This window comes from Heterocephalus glaber, unplaced genomic scaffold (genome assembly GCF_053883595.1).
Source record: "Heterocephalus glaber isolate CG9 unplaced genomic scaffold, H.glaber_assembly_v1.0 deba00001472, whole genome shotgun sequence".
Classification (NCBI taxonomy): domain Eukaryota; kingdom Metazoa; phylum Chordata; class Mammalia; order Rodentia; family Bathyergidae; genus Heterocephalus; species Heterocephalus glaber.
In genome coordinates, this window is record NW_028258315.1 from 31084940 (window position 1) to 31108105 (window position 23166).

The 23166-nt window shown below is 45.0% G+C and overlaps 1 protein-coding gene across 1 annotated transcript in view; it reads left to right on the forward strand.

The window, feature by feature from the left end:
- Positions 1–1466: 1466 nt before the first annotated feature.
- Edaradd (EDAR associated via death domain) overlaps positions 1467–23166 on the forward strand; it is a 59472-nt gene continuing 37772 nt past the window's right edge. Inside the window, exons 1-3 of the mRNA XM_021266367.2 lie at positions 1467–1860; positions 15338–15396; positions 19877–19916. Coding sequence (XP_021122026.1) covers positions 1830–1860; positions 15338–15396; positions 19877–19916 — 130 coding nt within the window. The 5' untranslated portion in view covers positions 1467–1829. The remainder of the gene's footprint in view (positions 1861–15337; positions 15397–19876; positions 19917–23166) is intronic.

Below are 23166 nucleotides of genomic sequence, written 5' to 3' on the forward strand. Positions count from 1 at the left end.
ACTGTTTGGCAGTAATAGAACTGAAAGCTGAAGGACAAAAAGTGACAATAAATGGATTGTATGAAAACTCTGGCCAATGAGATCTATTTTAAACTACTTATTTTGGCTTTACAAATTATTTTCGAGTTACAAATAGTAACTCCCATTTGCATTGCACTTTATAGTTCACAAATACATGAGAAAAACAGACAATGTTGGGGATGGTGGCTGTCAGTAGGAAATGGAATGAAAGGGAATAATAAGTCATATATCTAGTCAATCTTCCTTTAAAAAATTAACTTTAGCATGCATTTCTAACACCATCTTCTATGTCATATAATGAAGAATAGGCATGATAAGAAGTTGACTTGAAGTTCAGGGTTGTGAAAAGCAAGCTAGCATCAGAGCCACCATTGAAATTGTGTTAACAAGATAGTCCAGCTTGATATATAGCTCCTGACAACCAAACCTCAGAAATAATTCCATCAGCATGTGAAGTACAGATAGGACCACAAACCAAACCTCAAAAGTGACTCAAAATACCACTTTTAAAAATTTTCCCTTCCTATAGGAAGGCAGACCAAGAGGAAGTTTATTCTCCCACCCACAAATTCCCCAGAAAGCTGAACTTTTGGCTAAAAGGTTTTCCTCTGGTCACACACAGTCAGTACCCTGGTCTCTAAACTTCTCGCCTCTTTCATGGAGTATTTCAGAGACTAAGAAGCCAATCCTAAGAGTGCTATTGTCCTCAGGAGAACTAAACAGATGGGCAGAGGCACAAAACAATCTCCTGGTGACCAAGAGGCTATGTAGACATTTGCTGTTGCCTGATTTCTCAGGGCTGACTTTTAGCCAGTTACTTATGTATGATAATGTGCTGATGGCACTGTATACTAAATACTGTTTTGTTAGCTCTTAAATTTTTATATTTCTGTTCTCTGTGAAGGTGGATATAGATTACTGGATACACTTCAGAGATTCATATTAAATTTAAATTACCTCTGACCTTCACATAACATTTATGCTTGATGATATAGTTTGCTTAAATACAGCAATATTAAATATAATCGTCATAAACGATCCCAGTCAGTGCTCACTTAAGAAAAAGTTTTAAAATCCGTTTAAATGAAAACTTAATAAGAATATAAAAGGCCAGTTAATTCACATTTCTGAGAGAACTCAAAGGTTTTTTTTTCTTTCTTTTTCTTCTTAGAGGCCAAGTGAGCGTGTGCAGAGTGATCCTTCTCTCTCCTTTGTGTAACTCTCACCCCGGAGGTCAGGCAGTAACTAAAGCCAAAGAAACATCAAAATACTGTACGAAGTATTAGCGTGTGCCATCATGCAGCGGCCGGGTCCGCCTCAAGATTAGGAAACTGTTTAAATATCAGATCGCCGGCAGGCGTCTCGGCCCAGGCCTGTGCGAGGAACGAACTGCTGTCCCAGGCGAGGGGGCGACTGGGGAGCCTGGAAAGCCACCGTGCGCCACTGTAGCCTTTCTCCAAGGCCACAGGTCGCCTCAGAGTCGGTCTCGGGCTGCGGTCGCTGGAGCCTGTGGTGGGACCCGCCCGGGCGCTGGGCGCTCGGAGGACACCCGGGACCCCACCCTGCGCTTCTGGAGGGAGGGCGGGGGAGACGCCTAGCAGGGGCTTTGCTAATTGCCAGAGCAGGAAGTGAGCTCGAGGAAGAAGCGGTGGAGACCCGGGACGAGCGGGAGGAGGAGAAGCGGGGCGCACAGAGCCGAGGAGGTTCTTCCCGGTGCGTCGGCACTGCAGGACCTCCAGTCCCCCGCTCCCGCTCTCCTCCCCGGTCCCGGAGCCGCTCCGGCTCCCGGCTGCCCTCTCCCCGCCCACATGGCTTCGCCCCACGACCCTCTGCGCTCAGGTAAGGTGACACCGCGCCGCACCCTCACCTGTAGCGGGGACTGCGGGCCGGGAGCTCGTGGGGCTCGCGCGGCTGTGGCCGGGCGTTTGGGTTCGAACCTCGGCGACCCCCGAGGCCAGCTCTGGACACCTGGACCCCACGCCAGAGTCGGGCCAGGCGGGGACAGCGGCGGTGTCCCCTCACCCTGGGCCGCCCTGTGAGCGGCTACAGACCCCGCGCGCGCCCGGCCGCTTTGTTCCTGGCGCGGGATGCCAGGTTGAAACAAGTCGCGCCAACCTCCGGCAGAGAAGAGCGCAAGGAGTATATTTCGTTTTCTCCGCCCTGCTCTCCCAGGTTTCCAGCTTTCACGCCTTCTGGCTTCTCTTCCTCCCTCCTCGTTGCACTTTTGTGAATGTTGGGTCCCCCACCCCCACCCCCACCCCCGGAGCTGTTTCATAAATTAGTATCCACAGAACCCAGAGGCTGAGCCCGCCTGTGGAATCCCCACCTGTGGAGGCCTTTGATTAGAATAGCCTCTTCTCCTGTCCTTATTTTAAAATATTGCGCTTTCGTACCTGAGGCCAGTGTAGATTTTTCTTTCCTCTCTCACCTCGATTTTAAATCCTTTGTAGAATTCACCTTCTAGGAATTCTCTCTCCCATAACCTAGGTGCAAACTCGGTGAAGGTTTGTGGAATACACGACTGAACGGCTGATATGCCCCCTCGGGGTGCACTGGGGCTGTACCTGGTTTTGCTGGGTTGGACATGTTGGGAAAGAGCCAACTGAAAGAGATGCAACTGCTCGGACAGACATGTTTCTTATTTCGTTTCTGGAGCCTGGGCAGGAACAGAGCTCCACTAGTCCAACACTAATTTGTGGCTTGAAAACCTAGGAGGTGACAGAATGTGTCTGAAGGTGGTCAGAAGGTTAAACCCAACAGGTACCTTGGCATTGTGATATGCGGGTCTGGGGGTGGGGTGAGAGTTGAGATTAAAAGAAGATTTAAATTCTTCAAGGGGGGCATGGTAAACATTTTGTTGATTGGCCATGTAAAATAAATTGTCTGGATGTCCATCTATCCTTTTTGTTTGGAAAGCAGAAGAGGAAATAAAAGGGGAGACCCTCCCTCTGACCTCTAGCGTATATCCACCTCTGCTGAGAACCTAATTGACAGGTGTGGAGGGATGTTTGGACTAGATTTCAGTAAGAGTGGCCTCAAATCTCATTGAAACAGGTCTCAAGAGAGATTCACCCCATAGGAATATAAGTGAACTCTGTTTGAGGCACCCCCAAATCAGCAGCACCAGAGGAGGTGGGGGCTGGGAACCCACTCAGCAGTGATCTCAGTGATAAAAAGCCTCTGTAAGTCAAGAATGCAAGGTCATCAGGGGAGATCTTAGGTGACTGTAATAGCACCAAGGATATGGAATTCCAGGTACCTTCAATTTGCATGGCCCAGCCAAAACAGATGCCCACAACCTGGAGCGGAGGACTTGGAAGTCCAAGCACAGGTGGAATGGTGCAACATCAGAGTGTATGACAGGAGGGTATCCTAGGAACAGATCTGTCACTTTGACTTTAGGAGACAGAACCCAAACCTCTAAGTGAGATCTTTGGGAAGAGGTAGACCTGGGGCCCCAAAGAGAGTAGGGATAGCCTGTGTCACCTGGCACCGGTTGTTGAAGACTTCACAGGTTCTAGAACATGGTCTCAGTGTCCCTTCTCACTCTGAGGTTCCATCAATCAAATGAGATTCTTCCACTAAAACACACCCAGTTTCCCCTTCCAAACATTCATTCCGTTTTTGCAACCCCCAAGAAACCTACCTCCCTTCCATTTCTACAGTGAAATCACAGTACCAGAGGACCTAGGAAAATGGTCTTTTCATCTCTCCACCCCAGACTTGTTACCAGACTCTCACCTTGAGCCTAGCTCACTCCCACCTGGTGTTTTCACACTCAGGCTTGCTGGCTGCCAACCCGTTTACAAAAGGTGGTCAGAGTGATCTCTGCAGAACAAGTCACATCCTGTTATCTATCTGCTTAGAGCCACTTTCTTACAAGTCCTCAGTCCTTGAGTGGCTTCCACACTCTGTCTGATGGATCCTGACCTTTCCCCTAAACTACTCACCTAGTGCACCATTTGGTGTCCTGCTCTCTGTATGGCAACCACACCGCCTCCTTTCGTTTCCTTGAAACCCCTCCCACTCTCCTGTCTCCTGGCCTTTACATAGATTGCTTCCACTTTTCCTCTGGATTTCAGCTCAGAGGTGTCGCAGCCCCAGCTCCATGCAATATACCCTCACACATCCCTTCCTTTTCTGACACTTGTCACTGTTCTAGGTGTGATTGATTACTTGGCCATCATCACTTTCCGCCATTGGAGTGTAAACTCCTTATAGAGACCATGTCTTTTTTGCCCTAAGCTTGTCTCTATCACCTAGCCCAGTACTTAGCACAATCTAAGCCCTGCATAAATACTTATCACCTCCATGAATGAATGGAAGGTACAGAATCTAACCAAATGTGCTTCAGACTATGGGGGAAAAACATTCTTCCCATATTGGGATCTTAAAATTTGTTTACTTACTGAGTTAGGCATATTCATTTAAATTTACCTTGTAATGTGCTCACTTCGGCAGCACATATACTAAATTTACTTTGTAAAGTTTTTTTAGGTGTATATATTACTATGTTATGAGGTTAATTAAAAATGTAACTTTTTACATTAAGAAGATTCCCAAGACATTTGAGGTCACAGGGAAGGAAATGGCTGTGCTGGTTATCATTGAATGGGCCAGAATTGTCTGTGAAATGTGGGTAAAATCTGGTTCGTGTTCATAAAGGGATGATAAAAAAATACAGTGAGTGTGCAAATTAAAAATGTATTATAGTAAAAGACACACTACTAATGACCCACCTCAAAATATTTTCCCTTGATTTGAACACGATTATCCCATCACTCTTGCTACTTTCTGAAGCAGTTCTAGAAGTCCTCTTTTGTGAGTATTTTTCCAAGGGGTAATCAAAAATACAGTAAATGCTGCTGCCAAGTGCCATCTAGCAGAAAAGAAAGCTTGTGAAAACATTATGTTGTGTCCTCATCTATCTTATTCCCCAGATCTGGCACTATGCAATTTCTGGCTCTTCTCCAAAGTCAAAATGACAGTGAAAGATAAACATTTTGACTCTCTTCAGGACATCAAGGCAGCCACAATGGTGCAACTAAAGACACTCACAAAAGAGGACTTCCAGAATTGCTTCAAAAAGTGGCAAGAATGATGGCATGTGTTTGAAGTGAGAGGGAGTATTTTGAGGGGGATTCATGGCAGTGTGTTTTACTGCAAGGTTTTTTAATAAAGTAAACATTCACTTTATATTTTGACCATACCTCTTAGAGATATTAAAGACAGAGCAAACCAGGAGACTGTGAAGCTCCAGGTTGAGGAAGGGGACACTTGGAAGGAAGGTTGGTGAGGTAGAGCCTTTACTGCTTGGTTGCAGGGAGTACAGCCACATAGTCTCCCTTGTCCTGTGTAGCATGGCTACTCCCTGGGAGCCCTGGCCTTGGTCGGCAATCCATCGTGGCCTGTTTGGAGGTATCGCACATGTCACTGGCCCTTCATAGTTTTTCTATGAGAAGTGATGGATCTGAGGTGGCCCAGGGAGTGGCACCCAGGACTAAATGGTGAGCCTCTTCCAGGAGCATCTGTATGTCCAGAGCTGGACCAGTTCTTTTTCCAAAGCCACCGAAGATGGTGGTAACAATGTGTGATCTTCCTTTCCTTCCCTCTTCCCTCCCTCTTTCCCCTCCTGTGGGTTTTCCCAGTGTTCCCTTCCATTCTTCACTGCCTCATAATGCCTCTGCTTGCTCAATTTTCTTCTCTCTCCTGGAATTGGTCTGAATCCCCTGTCAAGTCCCTTTGTCTTCTCTCTCTTCTCTTCCCTGCTCCTTCTCAATCTGATCCTTGTCACTGTGCTAATGAGACTGCTCTCCAGAGAAGTCAATGGAGGATTTCACTTGCTTGTTCAGCCTCATGACCAACGGAGAAGGAGCAGGTTGTCACCACCACCAAGGCAACATTGCTGCATGTACCCCAATATGTACCCCAGCCCCTTGCTGTGTGTAATCCCTAGTGTGGCTCAGGACACCAGGGCTTCTTTATAACCAGTGATGAAGGCAGCTAGGGGCCAAAAGACAACTATGGTTAACAAAAAAGAACATAACTTTAAGTCTGAAATTATAAGTTGAAAGGGTTACCTTTAATTCTTCACTAGAAAGCACAAGCCTACTCTTTTGGCTCACAGGGCTTGGGAAACCTGAAAGGTCCTGCACCTCCTCTCTTTGTTGTCTCTGAAAGGACATCATAGGAGAAGATTTTTGAACTTCCTCTGAGAAACTGCTTCTAGGAACTACAGCCCCTCTCTAATGTGACCGAAAAGGGCGATGTCAGTATATGATGGCTGCCCTGAGCAGGGTGCTGATGTTCTTTGTGCAGAGGCTGCAGCACGTGGTGTTCGATCCCTGTGCCCCTGACTGGGCATGTGTGGAGATTTTGGGCTGTGGGTGAGCAATGAGGTTGTGGATTTAGAGTTGACTGTGGAGTGATGCAGGCTTTGGTGGGGTTGGGTTGAGGCTAGGATGGGGTGAATGTATTCTGCAGGTGGGAAGAACATAGATAGGGGTCAGAAGGGAGACTTTTAGGGCTCCCTTGAATTGTTTCTAGCCCAAAAAAGATATGTTGAAATCCTAACCCCAAGTATCTGAGAACGTGACCTTATATGAAAATAGTTTTTTTCCTGAGGTATTCAAGTTAGAGGTCATTAGAGTAGATTCTAACGCGATATGACAGGTGTCCTTATAAAAAGGGGAAATCTGGATACAGTGACACCCTTCTCCCCCAGGAGTGTCTGTCAGATGATCAGTGCATAAGCCACTTCCAAAAGCTGATGATCCTGGAAATCTGGCAACCTGTGAAGCCAGAAAGTCTCTGATCCAAAGTCTGGCTCTTCCACTTAAGTGTGGGCAGTCCAGAGAAGGGTACTTAGTGCCTTTCTCGGGATTATTGTAAGGCTTGGCAGATATGCTTTCACACCACAACCACCAACACAGGAGATTTCTGAGATCCCAAAAGATGTGGGGTTTCTCCTCACTAGCAAGCAATCTGCAGGGACACCAACCTGGGGTCTTCTGATTCAGCTTAATTCAGATACTACCTGGAGTTAGAGGCAGATCTCACAGATGCCACCCGTAAGTCCCAGTTGTTTTACCTGTGCTTCTGAATGAATGGTTATAACGTGGGGTTGCCACAAACCCCTCCTTGGGTTCCATTAATTTGCTCAAGTGGTGCAGAGAGCTCGGAAACTCTTGTGTCTGCCAGTTTATTATAAAAAATACTGCAGAGGACTCAGATGAAGAGATGCATGGGGGAAGAAGAAATGCAAAGTCCTATCCCCTCTCTGGGACCCTTCTGATGAGCTGTCTAGAAGGTCTTGGAACCCTGTCCATTGGTCCCTACCCCAGCGTATTAGGAATTGAACCTAGGGCCTTTGCACTGAGCTTCATCTCAAGTTCTTATTTATTTGTCTGTTTATTTTGAGACAAGTTCTCATTAAGTCACTAAATTGCCCAGATTGAGCTTGAACTTGTGACCCTCTTGCCTCATACTCCCAGAGTGCTGGGATTATAGACTGCGCCACCTACTCACCTTCCTTTGTGTTCTTATGGAGGCTTTATTTCAGGGGCACAATTGAAGTATGGACAGTGTGTAGGGAAGTAATTGGCTAAGGAGCATCTGATATGATGCTGATAAACCATGTCAGGACCTAGCAAGGATGTCTGTCCAGATTCTTCCTGGACCCTCTGGGCAGTGTTCCTTCCTCCTGGGTACATGGCAGGACCCCCTCTTAAATGGGGAGGGTGTCTTATGACCTACTTTCAGACAAGCTGAGTCAGAGAATTTCTTGATGGTCAGCTCCAAAATGGACAGGCCAGGAAGGGTAAGAGTCCCTATGGCTGCCTTAGGGAGGGAGCTGTAGGCTGGGAATTTGGAGGAAACCAAAACTCCTCTGTCAACAGAGATGGTACCCAGTGAGCACACAGCAGACCCCAGAGAAGGGCCAGCTGTGGCACTGCTTAAGGCTCCAGTGCTGAGGACACTCAGCTAGAGATGCTTCCATCTGCGTGGTCCCTACTGGTCACCACTCTTGGGCTTTGACATGAGAAGAGGATGTGGAAACTGTCTCTTGCCACTTCTCATATAAGTTCTGGATCTGCAGTCTATGGAAACTGAATGATCATGCAGCCTGCCCAGTCTGCTCTCACCAGGCCCTGCTGCATCAGCTCACCAGGACTCTCCTGTGTCTGGGGACATAGGAGGTGCTCATGGGAGTGAAGCCTCTGCCTAACTGCGTGACAGAGGTGCCCACCAGTCAGCTGCTAGAAAATGTGGGCTGATCTGAGCACGTCTGGAGTTGCCGATCCAGAAGAGTTGGGAAGCCTTGGGAGGGAAGCTTGGCCACACAGTGGATGACAACCAGGAGCAGGGAATGTCCCCCTGGTAGAGCTGGCAGGCCTGGTCCCCTGGGACTCATATATGCCCCTTTTGTTGATCTTTTTCAAAAATTTTATTGATATATATTTGCAATACATAACTTCATTTTGGGGAATTGGAACACATATGTATCATATCTTGTTCATTTTTGATCCCCTTTATTTATATTGTGGGTTTCTCATAGAAGTGAAACCATGCTACATTTAACCTTCTGTGTCTAATTTAGTTCACTTAAGATTATGGCCTCAAGATCCATCCATTTTTTTATAAATGACAAAACTCATTCTTCTTTGTAGCTGCATAATCCATTACGTATGTCTAACACATTTTCTTTATCTACTTGTCCGTCAGTGGGCATATGGGCTGTTCCATAGTTTAGCTATTGTGAATTGTGCTACTATAAACATAGGCACATATGTGTCACCATAGGAAGATATTTTTAACTCTTAGGAAGATACCCAGTAGAAGTATAGGCCCCTTGGCACCTGTGTCCCATCTGATACCATAGCCTTACTTGGGCTCACCCTGCTGTTACCTGGGGATTGTAAAAAAAACATTTTAGGCCTTTAAATAATTTTATTTTACACTTAATAGTATTGTAACATGCAACTATGAGGCCTCTAGTAAGACTTCAGGAAAGCTTTTTACTTCTAGGTCACTCTCAGACAACTGGGAGCAGCCTTCCCCCAAATAACTTCCCTTTGGCCCAGAAGAACCTGGGCCTGTGAGAATAAAAGTAGTTCAGCTTGAGCTCAAAGAGCTGCCAGAGTTAGGCATGATGACACAGGCCTGTAATCCAGCATTGTGGGAGGTTGTGGTAGGAGGATCTCTAGTTCAAGCCTAGTCTCAAAGTAAAAAATAAAAAAGGTAAGGATGTAGCTTAGTGCAAAGGCCCTGGGTTCACTCCAGAGTACCACACAGACACAGACACACACACACACACACACAAATCTGCTAGGAGAAAGAGGTGGGTCAGATACAGCATGCGGGGTGCTGCAGTGGCCTTGGGAGTAACATGCAAGTACTCAGTCCAGAGACTGTTGTACAGCAAAGGCCAGTGCCCTCAGAATCTTTGCAGTGAAAAGAAGAAAAGACCTGGACGTAAATGCCTCTAGTACAGTTATACAGACAACACCTTTCCTGAACCCCTGCTCACCCCATTGCTGCACTTTAGAAAACAAAGCTCCTGAATTCTACCTGTCCCTCACTTCTTAGGTTCTGTTCATCCCCAGAGATGTCAGGCTGCGGCAGAGGACTTTGGGCCCCAGCCCTGGCCTCTTCTATCTGTGCCTGCCATCCTCACAGCCCCTCAGGTGTGCCTAGGCCAGTGACAGCACAGCAGCTTAGTCACATTCTGAGATGGTAGTTTAGCTACCCGGGCTTCCAGACTTGGCTGGACCAGGATCACCAATGACCAAGTACAGCAGCCAGAGACTTGGTCGCAGCACTAGGCTGGCTGAAGGTCATAGGCTTGTCCCAGGTCACAGCAGTAGTCTTGTTCAAGGCCAGCACTGGCTCTCTGGTGTGCCTGTGAGGACCCAGGCCTCCCACCTGTCCTCAGTGCTCCATCCTCTTAACTGTCCTGTTTTTAGTTTGGCTCCTCCTTTCTCAGCTATCTTCTCCATGTTTTTAGGCCTTTTTCTTTCTTCTTCCTCTCATACTCCTTTTCCTGCAGGAGGCAACCCTAATGTCCCATAGACACTGTGAGCAGCCCCTTTGGACCCCTGTTCCCTGTAATCCCTTAGCATTGGCACCCATTAAAACCCCACAGTGCTGATTGCTGGCGTTTTAGTCTTAGCATCCAGCTGCCCTTCAGTCAAGGTGGAATATTTGAGAAGAGGCTATGATAGGAGAAAGGGGAGGGGCTTGAGGCTGCTTGGTGGTGACTTCTACCGCCCCTGCCCCAGAGCAGACCAGCACGTGAGAAGCCTGGGAAGGAAAAGCTAGAAAACCGAGTGCGAGGGCGTGCTTGACACGTGGTCTCTCTCCTCTCTCAGCCTTTTCCTGGGCTGTTTCCTCTGCCTTGAATGCTATTGCCTGGAGGTTCCTTCTCCTGGCTAACATCAGTCATCCTTTGGGACACAGGTGTCAGCTACTGTGCAGACTGTTCCCTGCTCACTCCCCATCTCTGCGGCATCCGTCTTTCCTGCACGTTCTTACATAGTCCTGCACTACCACCGAGGCAGTGCTCTGCTACTTAGGCATTGGAGTTCTGCATGTTCAGGGTCATGTTGGCAGCACACTTTGTTCATTTTCTTTGTCATTTTAAGCTCAAGTCTGAGTCTAGTTGTGTTAGTCAGTTTTTTGTTGCTGTAACAAATTACCTGAGAAAATCAATTTAAAGGAGTAAAGATTTATTTTGGCTCATGGTTTCAGAAGTTCTAGGTCATGGTTATCTGGCTCCATTGCTCTTGGGCCTGTGGTGAGGCAGAACATCATTGTGAGGAGCATATGGTAGAGCAGATCAGCTTGCTTTGTGGTGACAGGAGGCAGAGAAGGAGGGATGGAGGAAAGGAGGGAAGGATAGAGAGAGAGAAGGAGAGGAAAAGGGAGAGAGAGGGAGGGAGGGAGGGGGAGGGAGAGAGAGAGGAAGAAGAAAAGAAGAAAAAGAAGAAGAAGAAGACGAGCAGCAGCAGGAGGAGGAGAAGGGAGAGACAAGGGGAGCTGGGGACAAGATGTCCTCTTCAAGGATGCACCGCCAGTGACTTACTTCCTCTGTAGGTTCCACCTCTTTAAATTTCTACCACCTCGCAATAGCCTACTAAGCTATGAACCTGTCAATGGATTACTCTATTACAGAGGGCACTGCCCTCACGTTCCAGTCACCTCCCAAAAGCCCCACCTCTGAACACTGCCATACCAGGGACCAAGCCTTCAACACATGAGCTTTTTTTAAAAAATTTTTTTATTGGTACATTTTAGGTATACAATGGATTTACATTTATCATTGGGTGCTTGTACCTGAACATGATGTATCTTGGTTCTTATTTTTTCCCCCATTACCTGTGCGCCCTTCACCCCCTCCATGCTTCCCCATTCACATAGACTTTGTTTCCATTTCTTTTCTCTTCTCATAATTTTTCCTTTCCCTTCTTCCCTTTCCCCATCTCCTCCCACCACCCCTACACCCCTGAACCCCTTCCTAGTTCAAATTATCAGTTATTCATTTTAATCATTTTAATCCTTATTTACACCTTCAATTTCCCACACCAGAGAAACTACTCGGTATTTACATATGTGTGTCCCATCCACCTCACTCAAGAGTATGGCCTCAGTATGCATCCATCCAGCTACAAATGTCTCCAGTTCCTCATTCTCCATGGCTGAGCAGTACTCCATTCTATAAAAAAACCACATCTTCTTTATCAAGTTTACAGTTGATGGGCACCTGGGCTGTTTCCAAGCCTTAGCTACCACAAACTGTGCCGCTATAAACATGGGTGCACATATATCACTGTGGTATGATTCTGTTAATTCTTTGGGGAAGATCCCCAGCAGGGGAATAGCTGGGTCAAATGGGACCTCTAGTCCTAGTTCTTTGAGGCATCTCCACACTGACCTTCACAGTGGTTGCACCAGTCTGCACTCCAACCAACAGTGGAGAAGGGTTCCTTTCTCTCCACACCCCACCAGCATTTGTTATTGCTTTCTTGATAGCAGCCATTCTTTCTGGGGCGAGGTGGAGTCTCAGTGTTGTTTTCTTCTGCATCTCTCGAATGACCAGTGATGCCGAACATTTTCTTATATTTATTTGCTGCTTTTACTTCTTTGTCTGAGAAATGTCTGTTCATTTCAGATGCCCATTTTTGAATTGGGTCTTTGAATTTGGGGGGTCTGATTTTTTTCAATTCTTTATATATTCTCGATAGTAGACCTTTGTCTGAGGTACAGCTGCTAAAAATTTTTTCCCACATTGTAGGTTGTCTCTTAGTTCTGTTGGTGGTTTCTCTTGCAATGCAGAAGCTTTTTAATAAGATGAGATCCCAGTTGTTGATTCTTTGTGCTAGCTCCTGTGCTACTGAGGATTTGTTCATAAAGTCTTTTCCTATGCCAGTGTCTTCAAGAGTTCTACCTAACTTATCTTCCAGCAAGTTTAGTGTTTCTGTCTTAATATTTAGATCGTTAATCCACTTCAATCTTACTTTAGTGCATGGTGATAGGTATGGGTCTAGTTTTAATCTCTGGCAGGTTGAAATCCAGTTTTTCCAACACCATTTATTAAATAGGCTATCTTTCCTCCAATGAGGGTGGTTGGCTCCTTTGTCAACGATGAGGTGGCCAAGTATGTCTGGAGTTGTTTCTACATCTTCTAATCTATTCCACTGATCCTCAGGTCTGTTTCTTTGCCCGTGCCATGCTGTTTCTATCACAGTAGCTTTGTAGTATAGTTTCAAGTTGGGGATTGTGATACCCTAGCCATGTCTCTGTTGCCTAGAATTGCTTTTGCTATTCTAGGTTTCTTCTGATTCCAAATGAATTCTTGGATTGTTTTCTCTAGTTCTGTGAAGTATATTGTTGGAATTTCAATTGGTATTGCATTAAATCTATATAGTAGTTTTGGAAGTATGGCCATTTTCACTATATTGGTTCTTCCTACCCAGGAACAAGGGATGTCTTTCCATTTTCTTATATCCACTTCAATCTCCTTTTTCAGGGTGCTGTAGTTTTCAGTGTAGAGGTCTTTTGCTTCCTTTGTTAGATTGATTCCTGGATATTTCATTTTTTTTGGATGCAATTGTAAAAGTAATTGTTTCTCAAATTTCTCTCTCAATGAGTCTGCTATTTGCATATAAGAAGGCTTTTGTTTTTTGAGTGTTGACTTTGTATCCAGCTACTCTACTGAATCTGTCAATTAAGTCTAGAAGTCTTTTGGCCGAGTTTTTTGTGTCTTCTATGTAAAATATCATATCATCAGCAAATAATGACAGTTTAACCTCTTCCTTTCCTATCTTTATTCCTTTTATTTCTTTCTCTTTTCTAATTGCTGTGGCTAATGTTCCCAGAACTATGTTGAACAGGAGTGGTGATAGTGGCCATCCTTTTCTTGTTCCTGATTTTAGCGTGAAAATTTTCAGTTTTTGACCATTTTGTATGATGTTGACTATTGGTTTTTCATAGATAGCCTTAATCAGGTTGAGATAAAGACCTTCTATTCCAATTTTCTGTAGGGTTTTTTTTATCATGAATGGTGTTGGATTTTGTCAAATGCTTTTTCTGCATCTATTGAGATGATCGTATGGTTTTTGTCCTTGGCTCTGTTAATGTAGTATATTACATTTATTGATTTATGGATGTTCAACCATCCTGCATCCCTGGGATAAATCCATCTTGGTCAGGGTATATGATCTTCTTGATGACCCTCTGTATTCTGTTTGCCAGTATCTTGTTGAGGATTTTCGCATCTATGTTCATTAGGGAGATTGGTCTGTAGTTCTCTTTTTTGGTTGGGTCTTTCCCTGGTTTTGGAATCAAAGTAACACTTGCTTCCAGGAATGAATTTGGAAGCCTTGCTTCCCTTTCAATTTCCTTGATGAGTTTAAAGAGTAATGGCAGTAGTTCTTCTTTAAATCTCTTGTAGAATAACACATAAGCTTTTGAGGGACATTCTAGATCCAAACCGTGCCAGCATTCCACTAGGCTGGCAATAAATTCCATTTCAGTCACAATCTGGGGTGCTCTGCTCCTCCTCTGGGTCACAGAAGAAGCTGAGGCTAACACAGTAATTGGAAAACTAGCACTTGAATTTGTCTTGCATCAGGTAGGCATTGCTCTCCCCCATGTCCAAGCTGGAGAAGTTCCTTGAGACCTGGTGGGTTTTTGTTTCTATGCTAGATACCAAACACAGGTCCCCAGGGGTCCCCAGGGGTTAACCTGCTCTGTGCTTTCTGCACGGTGGTTTTGCCACCCTGTGCTCTACTAGAACCAGGCCACAGTGCCCCTTCATGGGAGGGCACTGGCAAAAGCTCTCCATTTATGGCCACTGTCCTCAGTGACTGAAGGCTCTCATAAAACAGAGATGCATGCTGACATCATGCAGCTTCTCCTTCGGGCATTGTCAACATGTTGGTGGGAGAGAAAGATGCAAAGCCCATGCCCACTCTCAGCAGGGCAGCATCCAGGAGAACAAACACAAATTATTATCTTGATGAATTGTCCCATGGTGCTTATCTGGATCCCCAAAGGCATTGCCTAGACATAAGGCCTAGTCCACAGTACATACTTAAGGAGGATCTAGATGAAAAGTGAGCATTAAAATTTGGCTGTTTCAGCTTGTACACTGAACACATCTGGAAGATTCCACTCAAATAGACTTAGTCATCGTTAAGCTGGTTTCCTGGCAGATGTCTTGCAAAACACCTTGGAGAAGGGGAGCTTTTTCTAATGTGTACAACCTCATATGATCTAGTGGTGGTCCTGACAGAGCCCTGTACCTTTTTCTGAATTTTCTCATTCAGTTCCTTAAAATGGCACAAGTTGATCAAGCATAAGATGCAAAACATTGAGAAGTCAAAGCCATTAGTTTGAATATTCACATGAAGCACATCAAGAAGCAAATTTTAAGATAATTTTAAAAAAACAAGTTACAGAGATTAAGGAAAGATATAGTATTCAGAGTTAAATCTTTCCTACCCAAAGATGTTCATTACAGGATGTAAGAGAGTCATTAGCATCGTGTCTGTATAATTTATGGATACTTGTTACTCTATTCGTGAATTTTTCATAAGGGAATTGTTCCAAATACAGTAGTTTTTAAAAGACTTCTTTTTCTTAATCTCTTCCTTGTTGCAATTTGAACCTCCCTTGCGTAAGAGTACTAATGATTGAGAGAGAGCATTACTCCTCTGACCTGCATAAAGTAGCTTTCATCTCTATGAAGACAGTATCAAAGGATTCACTTGTGCTTTTACAGTAAAGAAAATACTGTCCTTTTGTTTTTTCACAGGTCACATGGCCAAGGAGCCTGTGGAAGACACAGACCCCAGCACTTTCTCTTTTAACACGGTAGGTTACACATGTTCCATTTGTAGCCACACCCCTTTTTTGCTTTTTTTCTCTTTTGTTACTTCACATTTTCTTTACTGAGTTTTTGCACAAGGTCAGAAACCCAAAGTAAGATTTCCTATCTTCATTTGGAGTTCTCTGTGACAGAATAAATGTTGGGTTTCTCCGAGCTAGCTAAAAATGGTGTGCGTTGGGTCCTATTCCTGTTTTGTGTATACCAGAAGTGATCTTAGATTTTGGAAAGTCTTTCCATACCTGTCTACTTTGAATACTATTGGTCTATTTTTAATTTTTCTTTCTGAAAATTCAAACTATCTAGGGCTGGGGATTTAACTCAGTGGTGCCTTGCCGGTCCTGAGTTCAATCTCTGTTCCAAAAAAAAAAAAAAAAATCAAAGTATCTAATGTGAGAATGAAGGTAAAATAGGACAGTATTTCAGGAACTGGGCAGAGAAGGGCACACACTGATTTGCCTCTGTTAACACCTTTAATCCCTGGAGCCCTGGCCTCTCCCACCCTCCAGTCTGAGGCCCGTTGATTGCTGTGAAGTTATTAAAAAAGTCACATGCATTGGTTTTTCTCCTCCAGGCCCCCTGTGAGGTGGTGGGCAGGTGGTCCTGTCCCACTGCACAGGGGTGCAGTGACAGTGAGCAGGCATGGGCACAGCCCTGCAGCCTGGACTATGAGCAGCATAGATCCACCACACCCTCCTCGCCATGATGTTTTTGCCTCACCACAGACCCAGAAACAATGGAAACAGTGGAGCCAAGTGACCATGGACTAGAAACTCTGACTTCATGAGCCAAAATAAACCTTTTCTTTTTTTATGTTGATTTTCTTAGGTACTTTGTCACAGAGACAGAAAGCTGACCACATAGGTCAGCTTTTCCATTCCTGGAGAAAATATCTGACATCTGCACCTTAAAAGAGGAGAGGTTTAATTTGGCTCATGGTTTCAGAAGTTTCAGTCCATGGCCAACTGACTCTAAGGCAGGAACATCATGGCAGAAGGGTGTGGCAGAGCAAAGATGCTTAGTTCATGGCAGCCAGGCAATAGAGCAGGGGAACAGTGCCAGGAAGGAAAGAGCCTGAACCAGATATAATATCCAGGGTCACACTTCCATAACCTACCCAGCCACACTCAGAAGTGTGCTTTACTAATCTCCTAGACTTAATCAAGTCATGTTGACAATTAAAATTAACTGTCACATTGACACAGAAGAATTCTTTCCTACGTGCATCAGGAGGAGCGTGGCCCTGCTAACACCTTGATCTTGGACTTCAAGCATTCAGAACAGTGACAGAACACACGTTGTCATTGTAGGCCACCCAATATGTGGTATTCTGTCAAGACAGCCCTAGAAAACCAACAATAGGGAAGCTGTGGAAACATCATTTTGTTCTCAGTGTGGACAGGTCAGACCATGACCCAAGATGAGGTAGCCATGACCCACTTCCTTCAACTAGGCTCCATTTTCTACCATTTCTACCACCTCCCATTCGTCCAAAGATGAGATCAACCTTCAAGGCACAGTCACTTCTCAAAGCCTTACCCCTGAACATTGCTGCATTGGGAAGCAAGCCCTCAACACATGAGCCTTGGGGGACATTTCAGATTGAACCATAACCACCCCTGCCCCCCCGCCCCTCCCCTCATTTCCTCTAACTGCTGGTGGTGGTTGCATGCAATCCTGGACACTCCTTGGCTTTTAGGTGCAAGATGCAGTCTCTCACTTTTTTAGCACATGGCCATCCTCTCAGTGTGTGCCTTGTTTTTATGTCTTTTCTCCTCCTCCTCATTCTCCTGCTCCTCCTTCACCTCCTCTTTCTTCTCTTCTTTCTCCCCTTCCTCCCTCCCTTCTTCCCCTTCTTTCTCCACCTCCCCTGCTCCTCCTTCTCCTTCCCTTCTTTCTCTCTTTTTTTTGTGTTGTGCTGGCACTTGAGCCCAAAGTCTCACACATACTAGATAAGTCCTTCACCACTGAGAGTGCATGTAAATATCCACAACCCTCTTTTCTCTTCTTATAAGGATGTCAGTCGCATTGGCTTGAGGGTCCACCCTACTATACTATGACCTCATCTTAACTAATTATATCTATAACCCTAAATCCAAAAAAAGTCACATTCTGAGATCTGAGGGGTTATGATGTGGATATATTCTTTTCAGGAGACATAACCCATAGCATCCTGCTGCCTACAGGCTTACGTGTACACTCCTTACTGTGACGGATGAGGTCCTCCATGACCTTATCTTGACATCTGCTGTTCACCTGCTGAGCCAGTTTCATGTAGCTGTTTGCTGTCCCTTAAATGCTCCTTGCTCTCTCACCTTCCCAGAACACCAATCCTCTGTTCCCTCTGTCAGGGAAGTGTCCGTGCTTCCTCCCAGAGTGAACTCCTATACATCCTCCCATTGTGGCTCAGGCATCTTCTCATCCACAGAGCCTTCTCTGCTTGGGGCCCTCAAAGGTTCCCTTCCCCATGGCTTGGTCACTGTGGTTATCTCTGGATTGACTCTCTTGCTTGTCTGACTTCCAACCACACTGGGTTGACCATTTACCCACATGCAGAGCCACACGTGCAAGATAGGTAGCCACTCATACTTGATGCAGCAAGCGTCCTAAGACCTCGAGCTTGTTCCTTTGCTTCACTTTCATGCTCCTTGCAAACTGGCTCCATCATTCCATATTTATCCCTGTCTTCTTCTATCGACCTCCAACAGATTCCTCTATTGCAGGAATTCCTTTCCTATACCTGCTGCTGTTCCACTCACTGGCCCTTGTTCCTGCTATGTCTGCCCTCTGCAGTGACCTTGCTCCTTCCTTGGTTCCTTCTTTCTGAGTCCTGGCTATCGCTTGAACATCAGTTTTTCCAAGAGACCCACACTCCCTCCCGCCTGTGTTTGTCCAGGGGGACTTTCTGCTGATCTTCACTTTGCCCTGCATCAAAATCTCCGAAGTGGTTCACAGTCTAGCTGAAGGAGTGGACAGAGCCTTCCACAGCAGCCTGAGAAGGGTGTGGCCCAAGGATGTGGTCCACCCTGTGGGGAGCAGTAGCGAGAAGAGTAGCTGGGATGGAACTATTTGACATTTCAGGTCCCTGTGATTAATTCTGGTTCACTTACTGATTTTTGTTAGGAAAGAGTTGGAGCCTTCTAGAAGTTCTAAAACTTCACTGCCCGGCTCCATAGGAACTCAAGGAAACCATCAAAATAAAACCCTAGATTCCATATTTACTTCTTTTTCTCCTTTGTCAAGGAAGGCATGGGAGAGACCTTCAGGAAATTTGACAGGAAGTGTGAACCCTTGTTCAGACTGGAGGGTTGGGAACAGTGGGCACATTTTCATTCTCGTCATGGAAGCTTGAGAGGAAGGCTGCATTGTTTAATTGGAATAAGTTTCCAGAACATTAGATATCTACAGATAGATGTGAACAAATTAAATAATGTATCATTGTAAGAACATTTGCAACTTGAATTCCCTTTAACATGGGGGCGTCTTAGTCGCTTTGCCATTGCTGGTACCCAATACCTGATACCCACAACATAAAGGAGAGATTTATTTGGCTCAATTTCCAGTGGGTTTTGTCTCTGGTTGGCTGGCTCCAAGGCGGAAACAGCATGGTGAAAGGACCTGGCAGAGGGAAGCTGCTCATTCCATGGCAGCTAGGAAGCAGAAAGAAAAAGGAGGAGTCAGGGACAAGAATACACCCTTCCGGGTCACATCCCCGGTGACCCACCTCCAACCAGGCCCTACCTCCTAACAGCACAGTCAGCTTCCAAAGTCACCAATGGATTAATCCACTGATGAATACAGTACCCTCATGATCTAGTCACATCCAGTAGCCCCACCTCTGAACACATGAGTCCCATCTCTGAACACGTCTTCCCTTAGGAAGACATTTTAGACTTGAAGCATAACAGGTCTACCCTCAACCAGTGTCTTGAGGACTGTGCATAACTGCATAATTAGTGACTGATCTTTAGATCTTTGCACAATTGACAGATTGGTTACCTTTGAGATCCAGTTCTAGGATTCGAACCCAATAGTAAGCACTGCCCAGAACACACACTCATTGACCCATATGACTGTCACAGAAATGGGAAGAAATGGGTCTGTTTCCACAATGCATGAAAAACAAAGGCCTCTTGATTTCAAGCTGCAGGAAGTAGACGGGGCGGGGGGGGGGGGGGATAGCACAACAGAAGAGAGGAAGTGTGGGTTAGTGGTCAGAGCCAAGAAAATTAGAGTAAAGCTTATTCTACTTCATGTCCCAACATTCACTTCTTGTCAACCTTGATTTCAAGTCTATAAGCTGAGAATAAAAACAGTCAGTGAGGCAGGCCTATTGACAAGTCTGAGGCTAACCATTTCCAAGGTTTTAAATTGAAACCATGACTTTCCCAAGACAAAGCTTTCTTTCACTTTTATCTTATAATTTGACATTGTAAAATAACTCTTTTCTTTTGTTTGTTTCTACAGTCAGACAAATATCCCATTCAAGATACAGGACTCCCTAAAGGTATGTGCAGTTACTATAACTACTTGAACTTGTGATTAATTTAATATCTTGAACAAAGCACTAGTCAAAGTAATTTTTCATTATTGAAAGTGGTAAAACAAATTCAGTAGTAAATTAACTCATGATTATCTCAGAAATGAATTAAATGTATAAATTATTTTATACCAAATGTTACATTAAATTCCTGTGGTTTTTGTTGTTGTGTTACTGGGGATTGAACACAGGGCCTTCACACTCAGCTACATCCCCAGCATTTTTTTTATTTTGAGAAAGTATCTTGCTAAGTCACTAAGTTGCCCCGTCTACATTTCAAATTGTGATCCCCCTGCCTCAGCCTCCTAGAGTACTGGAATTATAGGTGTGTCACCATGCCTGGCTTCCTGTGGTGTTTTTATCAGAGTCCTGTAAGATTGCCTGGACTCTGGGTTCAAGTGAAAGAAGCCTAACTCAAATTTGTTTAAAAAGGCAGGGGTTCCTGAGCACTACTGGATGCAAGGGTTTAAGGATACTCTCAGGCTATTTCTCCGCTTCAAGCTCAGCTTTCTTCTGTGTTGGCTCCATTCTCAGGCAGGATTTCCCCTCACAGAGGGAAAGTTGACCCCCAGCAGTGCCAACATCAGGCTATGGTGCTCAGTATGGCAGAGAAGTGGCCCCAGCATCTACAGCAGTTTTCAAGATGACTGTGATGGGGGCAGCTTGGGTTCATCATGTGCCTATCCCTGAATCAATTCCTGCCATCAGGAGGACAGGGGACATTGGCCAGCTCTGAGCCTTGAGATCAGGAGGGGGAGGGCATGATGTAGATTGCATCTGAACCACAGGAAAGAGTGCCCTGTGGCTGGACAAAGAAGCAAGGGAAAGCAAACCAAAGCAGCTGTCTTTTACAACTCAGTCTCAGGCTTAGACGTGGTGCAGACCACAGAGGTGGCCGGGCCCTGGCTTTCCATAATCCCTGCTGCAGGGTGGGCTGCAAGGCCATCTTTCATGATGAGGGCCAAACTGTTGTTTGTCTCCCTGGAACTCTGCTGACAACCTGGAGATGAAGGAGGTTGGGTGGGAGCAGTCACATGTGTCTTCAACGCTAGCAGGGCTCCTGGCTTCCTGGTCACCATGGCAAGATGGGTCTGCCCAGCCTCTGCTCCTACGGATTTCCCTGGCACACCCCAATGTGGTGGGAATGGTAGGAAGCTTCCCACCTGGGCCAGTCTGGTTAATTCAGAGTTCAGCCAAAGCTCTCCATCCATATCCCCACCCTCTTCTCCCTGCCCTGTGAAGTGACAGACACCATTAGGGTATCCTTTCTTTTCTTTCCTGGGCATGTTCCTGGGGTGGTGATGGTGTAGGGAACACTGCCTGGGCCAGGTTTGGATTCAAACCCTGATTGTGCTGGGGGAGGTTTCCAGCAATCTCTCTTCCCCTTTGCCCTGTCCTTGAAGGGCCCCTGAGTCTCGGAGTCCCTGAGGTGGGACTTGATCTCAGCAGGCAGTGAAAAGTGCAAATCTGGCAGCAGGGATGGATAGGAGGCCAGTGTGGGCTGGTTCTTGGGCTTCTGTTTGCATTCAGGGGTTTAGAATGCAGACTTGTGGGTCTGGGATGGGGCCTCGGAATCTGCATTCTATCCCACATCAGTGTGGTTGGGATGTAGACCTTGCCTGGGATGCTTCCAGGAATGTAGAAGGGAGAATCAAACCATGTCCAACAGCTTGGCTCAGTAAATGATTCCAGGTCTCAGGGTTTTTGTCTCCTCGTCTCTGGAGTAGAAAGGACCAGGTTGGCATTCCCCTTCCAGGATGCTTGTGAGAATTTAGCGAAGCAGGGTCTAGAACTGTGCCTGGCACACTTGAGCAGCAAACGGCCTTGGAGGGACAGTTGGGCAAAGAATTGTGGAAAATCAGGGTGGAGGTTTCAGAAGTTCCTAAGCAGAGGGCTTGAGGTAGGATTGCCTTGGTCATCTGCCTCAACATCTTTTCTTTATCAACCTTGAATGAGATTTGTTGTTTTGAAAGATTGTTGCTGAGCAACCTTGATCCTACACTTACTAGGTTTTGCCTAGAAGTTGAGTTTACAGAACGTTTATTAGGACTGGAAGTCCCATTTGACCCAGCTATTCCCCTGCTGGGGATCTTCCCCAAAGAATTAAAAGAATCATACAACAGCAATACATGTGCACCCATGTTCATAGCAGCACAGTTTGTAATAGCTAAAACTTGGAAGTAGCCCAGTTGCTCATCAACTGGAGACTGGATAAAGAAAATGTGGTTTTTTAATAAAATGGAGTACTACTTGTCCATAAAAAATGAGAAATTAGAGACATTTATAGCTAAATGGATGCACATTGAGGCCATACTCTTAAGTGAAATAAATAGGACACACGTGCAAATACCGAATAGTTTCTCTAGTGTGAGAAACTGAAAGTATAAATAAGGACTAAAAGGTATAATAGATAATGTGAAATAGGAAGAAAAGGGGCAAAGGGGTAGGGGGAAGTGGGAGGGGTAGGGGAAAGGATAGAAGGGAAAGGAAAAATTATGAAAAATGGAAAAAAAAGGAAACAAAGTCTTTGTAAATGAGGAAGGGTGGAGGGGGTGAAAGGAGGGCAGAGAATGGGGAAAAAATAAGAACCAAGATGCATCATGTACAGGTACAAGATCCCAATGATAAATGTAAATGTATTGTATGCCTAAAATGTACCAATAAAAGAATTTAAGGAAAAAGAAAAAAAGAAATAGTTACTCAGGACCCTGCATTTTTTCTAGACACTGGATAAAGAACAGGCTATTTGGAAGAAAAATAAGAGACAGAAATCCTGACGTAGTCCTTAGCACAATTCTCAGCATGCTGTAAGCAACTATTAAATATACGAATAAATGAATGAACTAACCTTTGGGGAATCACAAGTAGACTGCATGATTTAGGCCTTTAACAAAATATATATGTATACATTATTATTTGGAAGACAAAGTTTCCAATTTCAAATTCAGTCTTGTGGTGTATTTGATGGATGTGTAAGTTTATTGAGTAATCTTTCATTATATTCATGTGCCTTATAAAAATAAGATTAATAAAGATATTTATTTTCATAAGTCCATTAGGTCTTGGTTTTTCTGAAAATATAACTAAATCACATTGACATCCATAATAGCAACCTCTGGGTCTATTACACCAAAGTGAAGCCATGGTCATATATTCAATAAATATTTACTGAACTAGTCTTGTGTGCTTGGCACCAAGTAAAGTGTTAAATATGGTT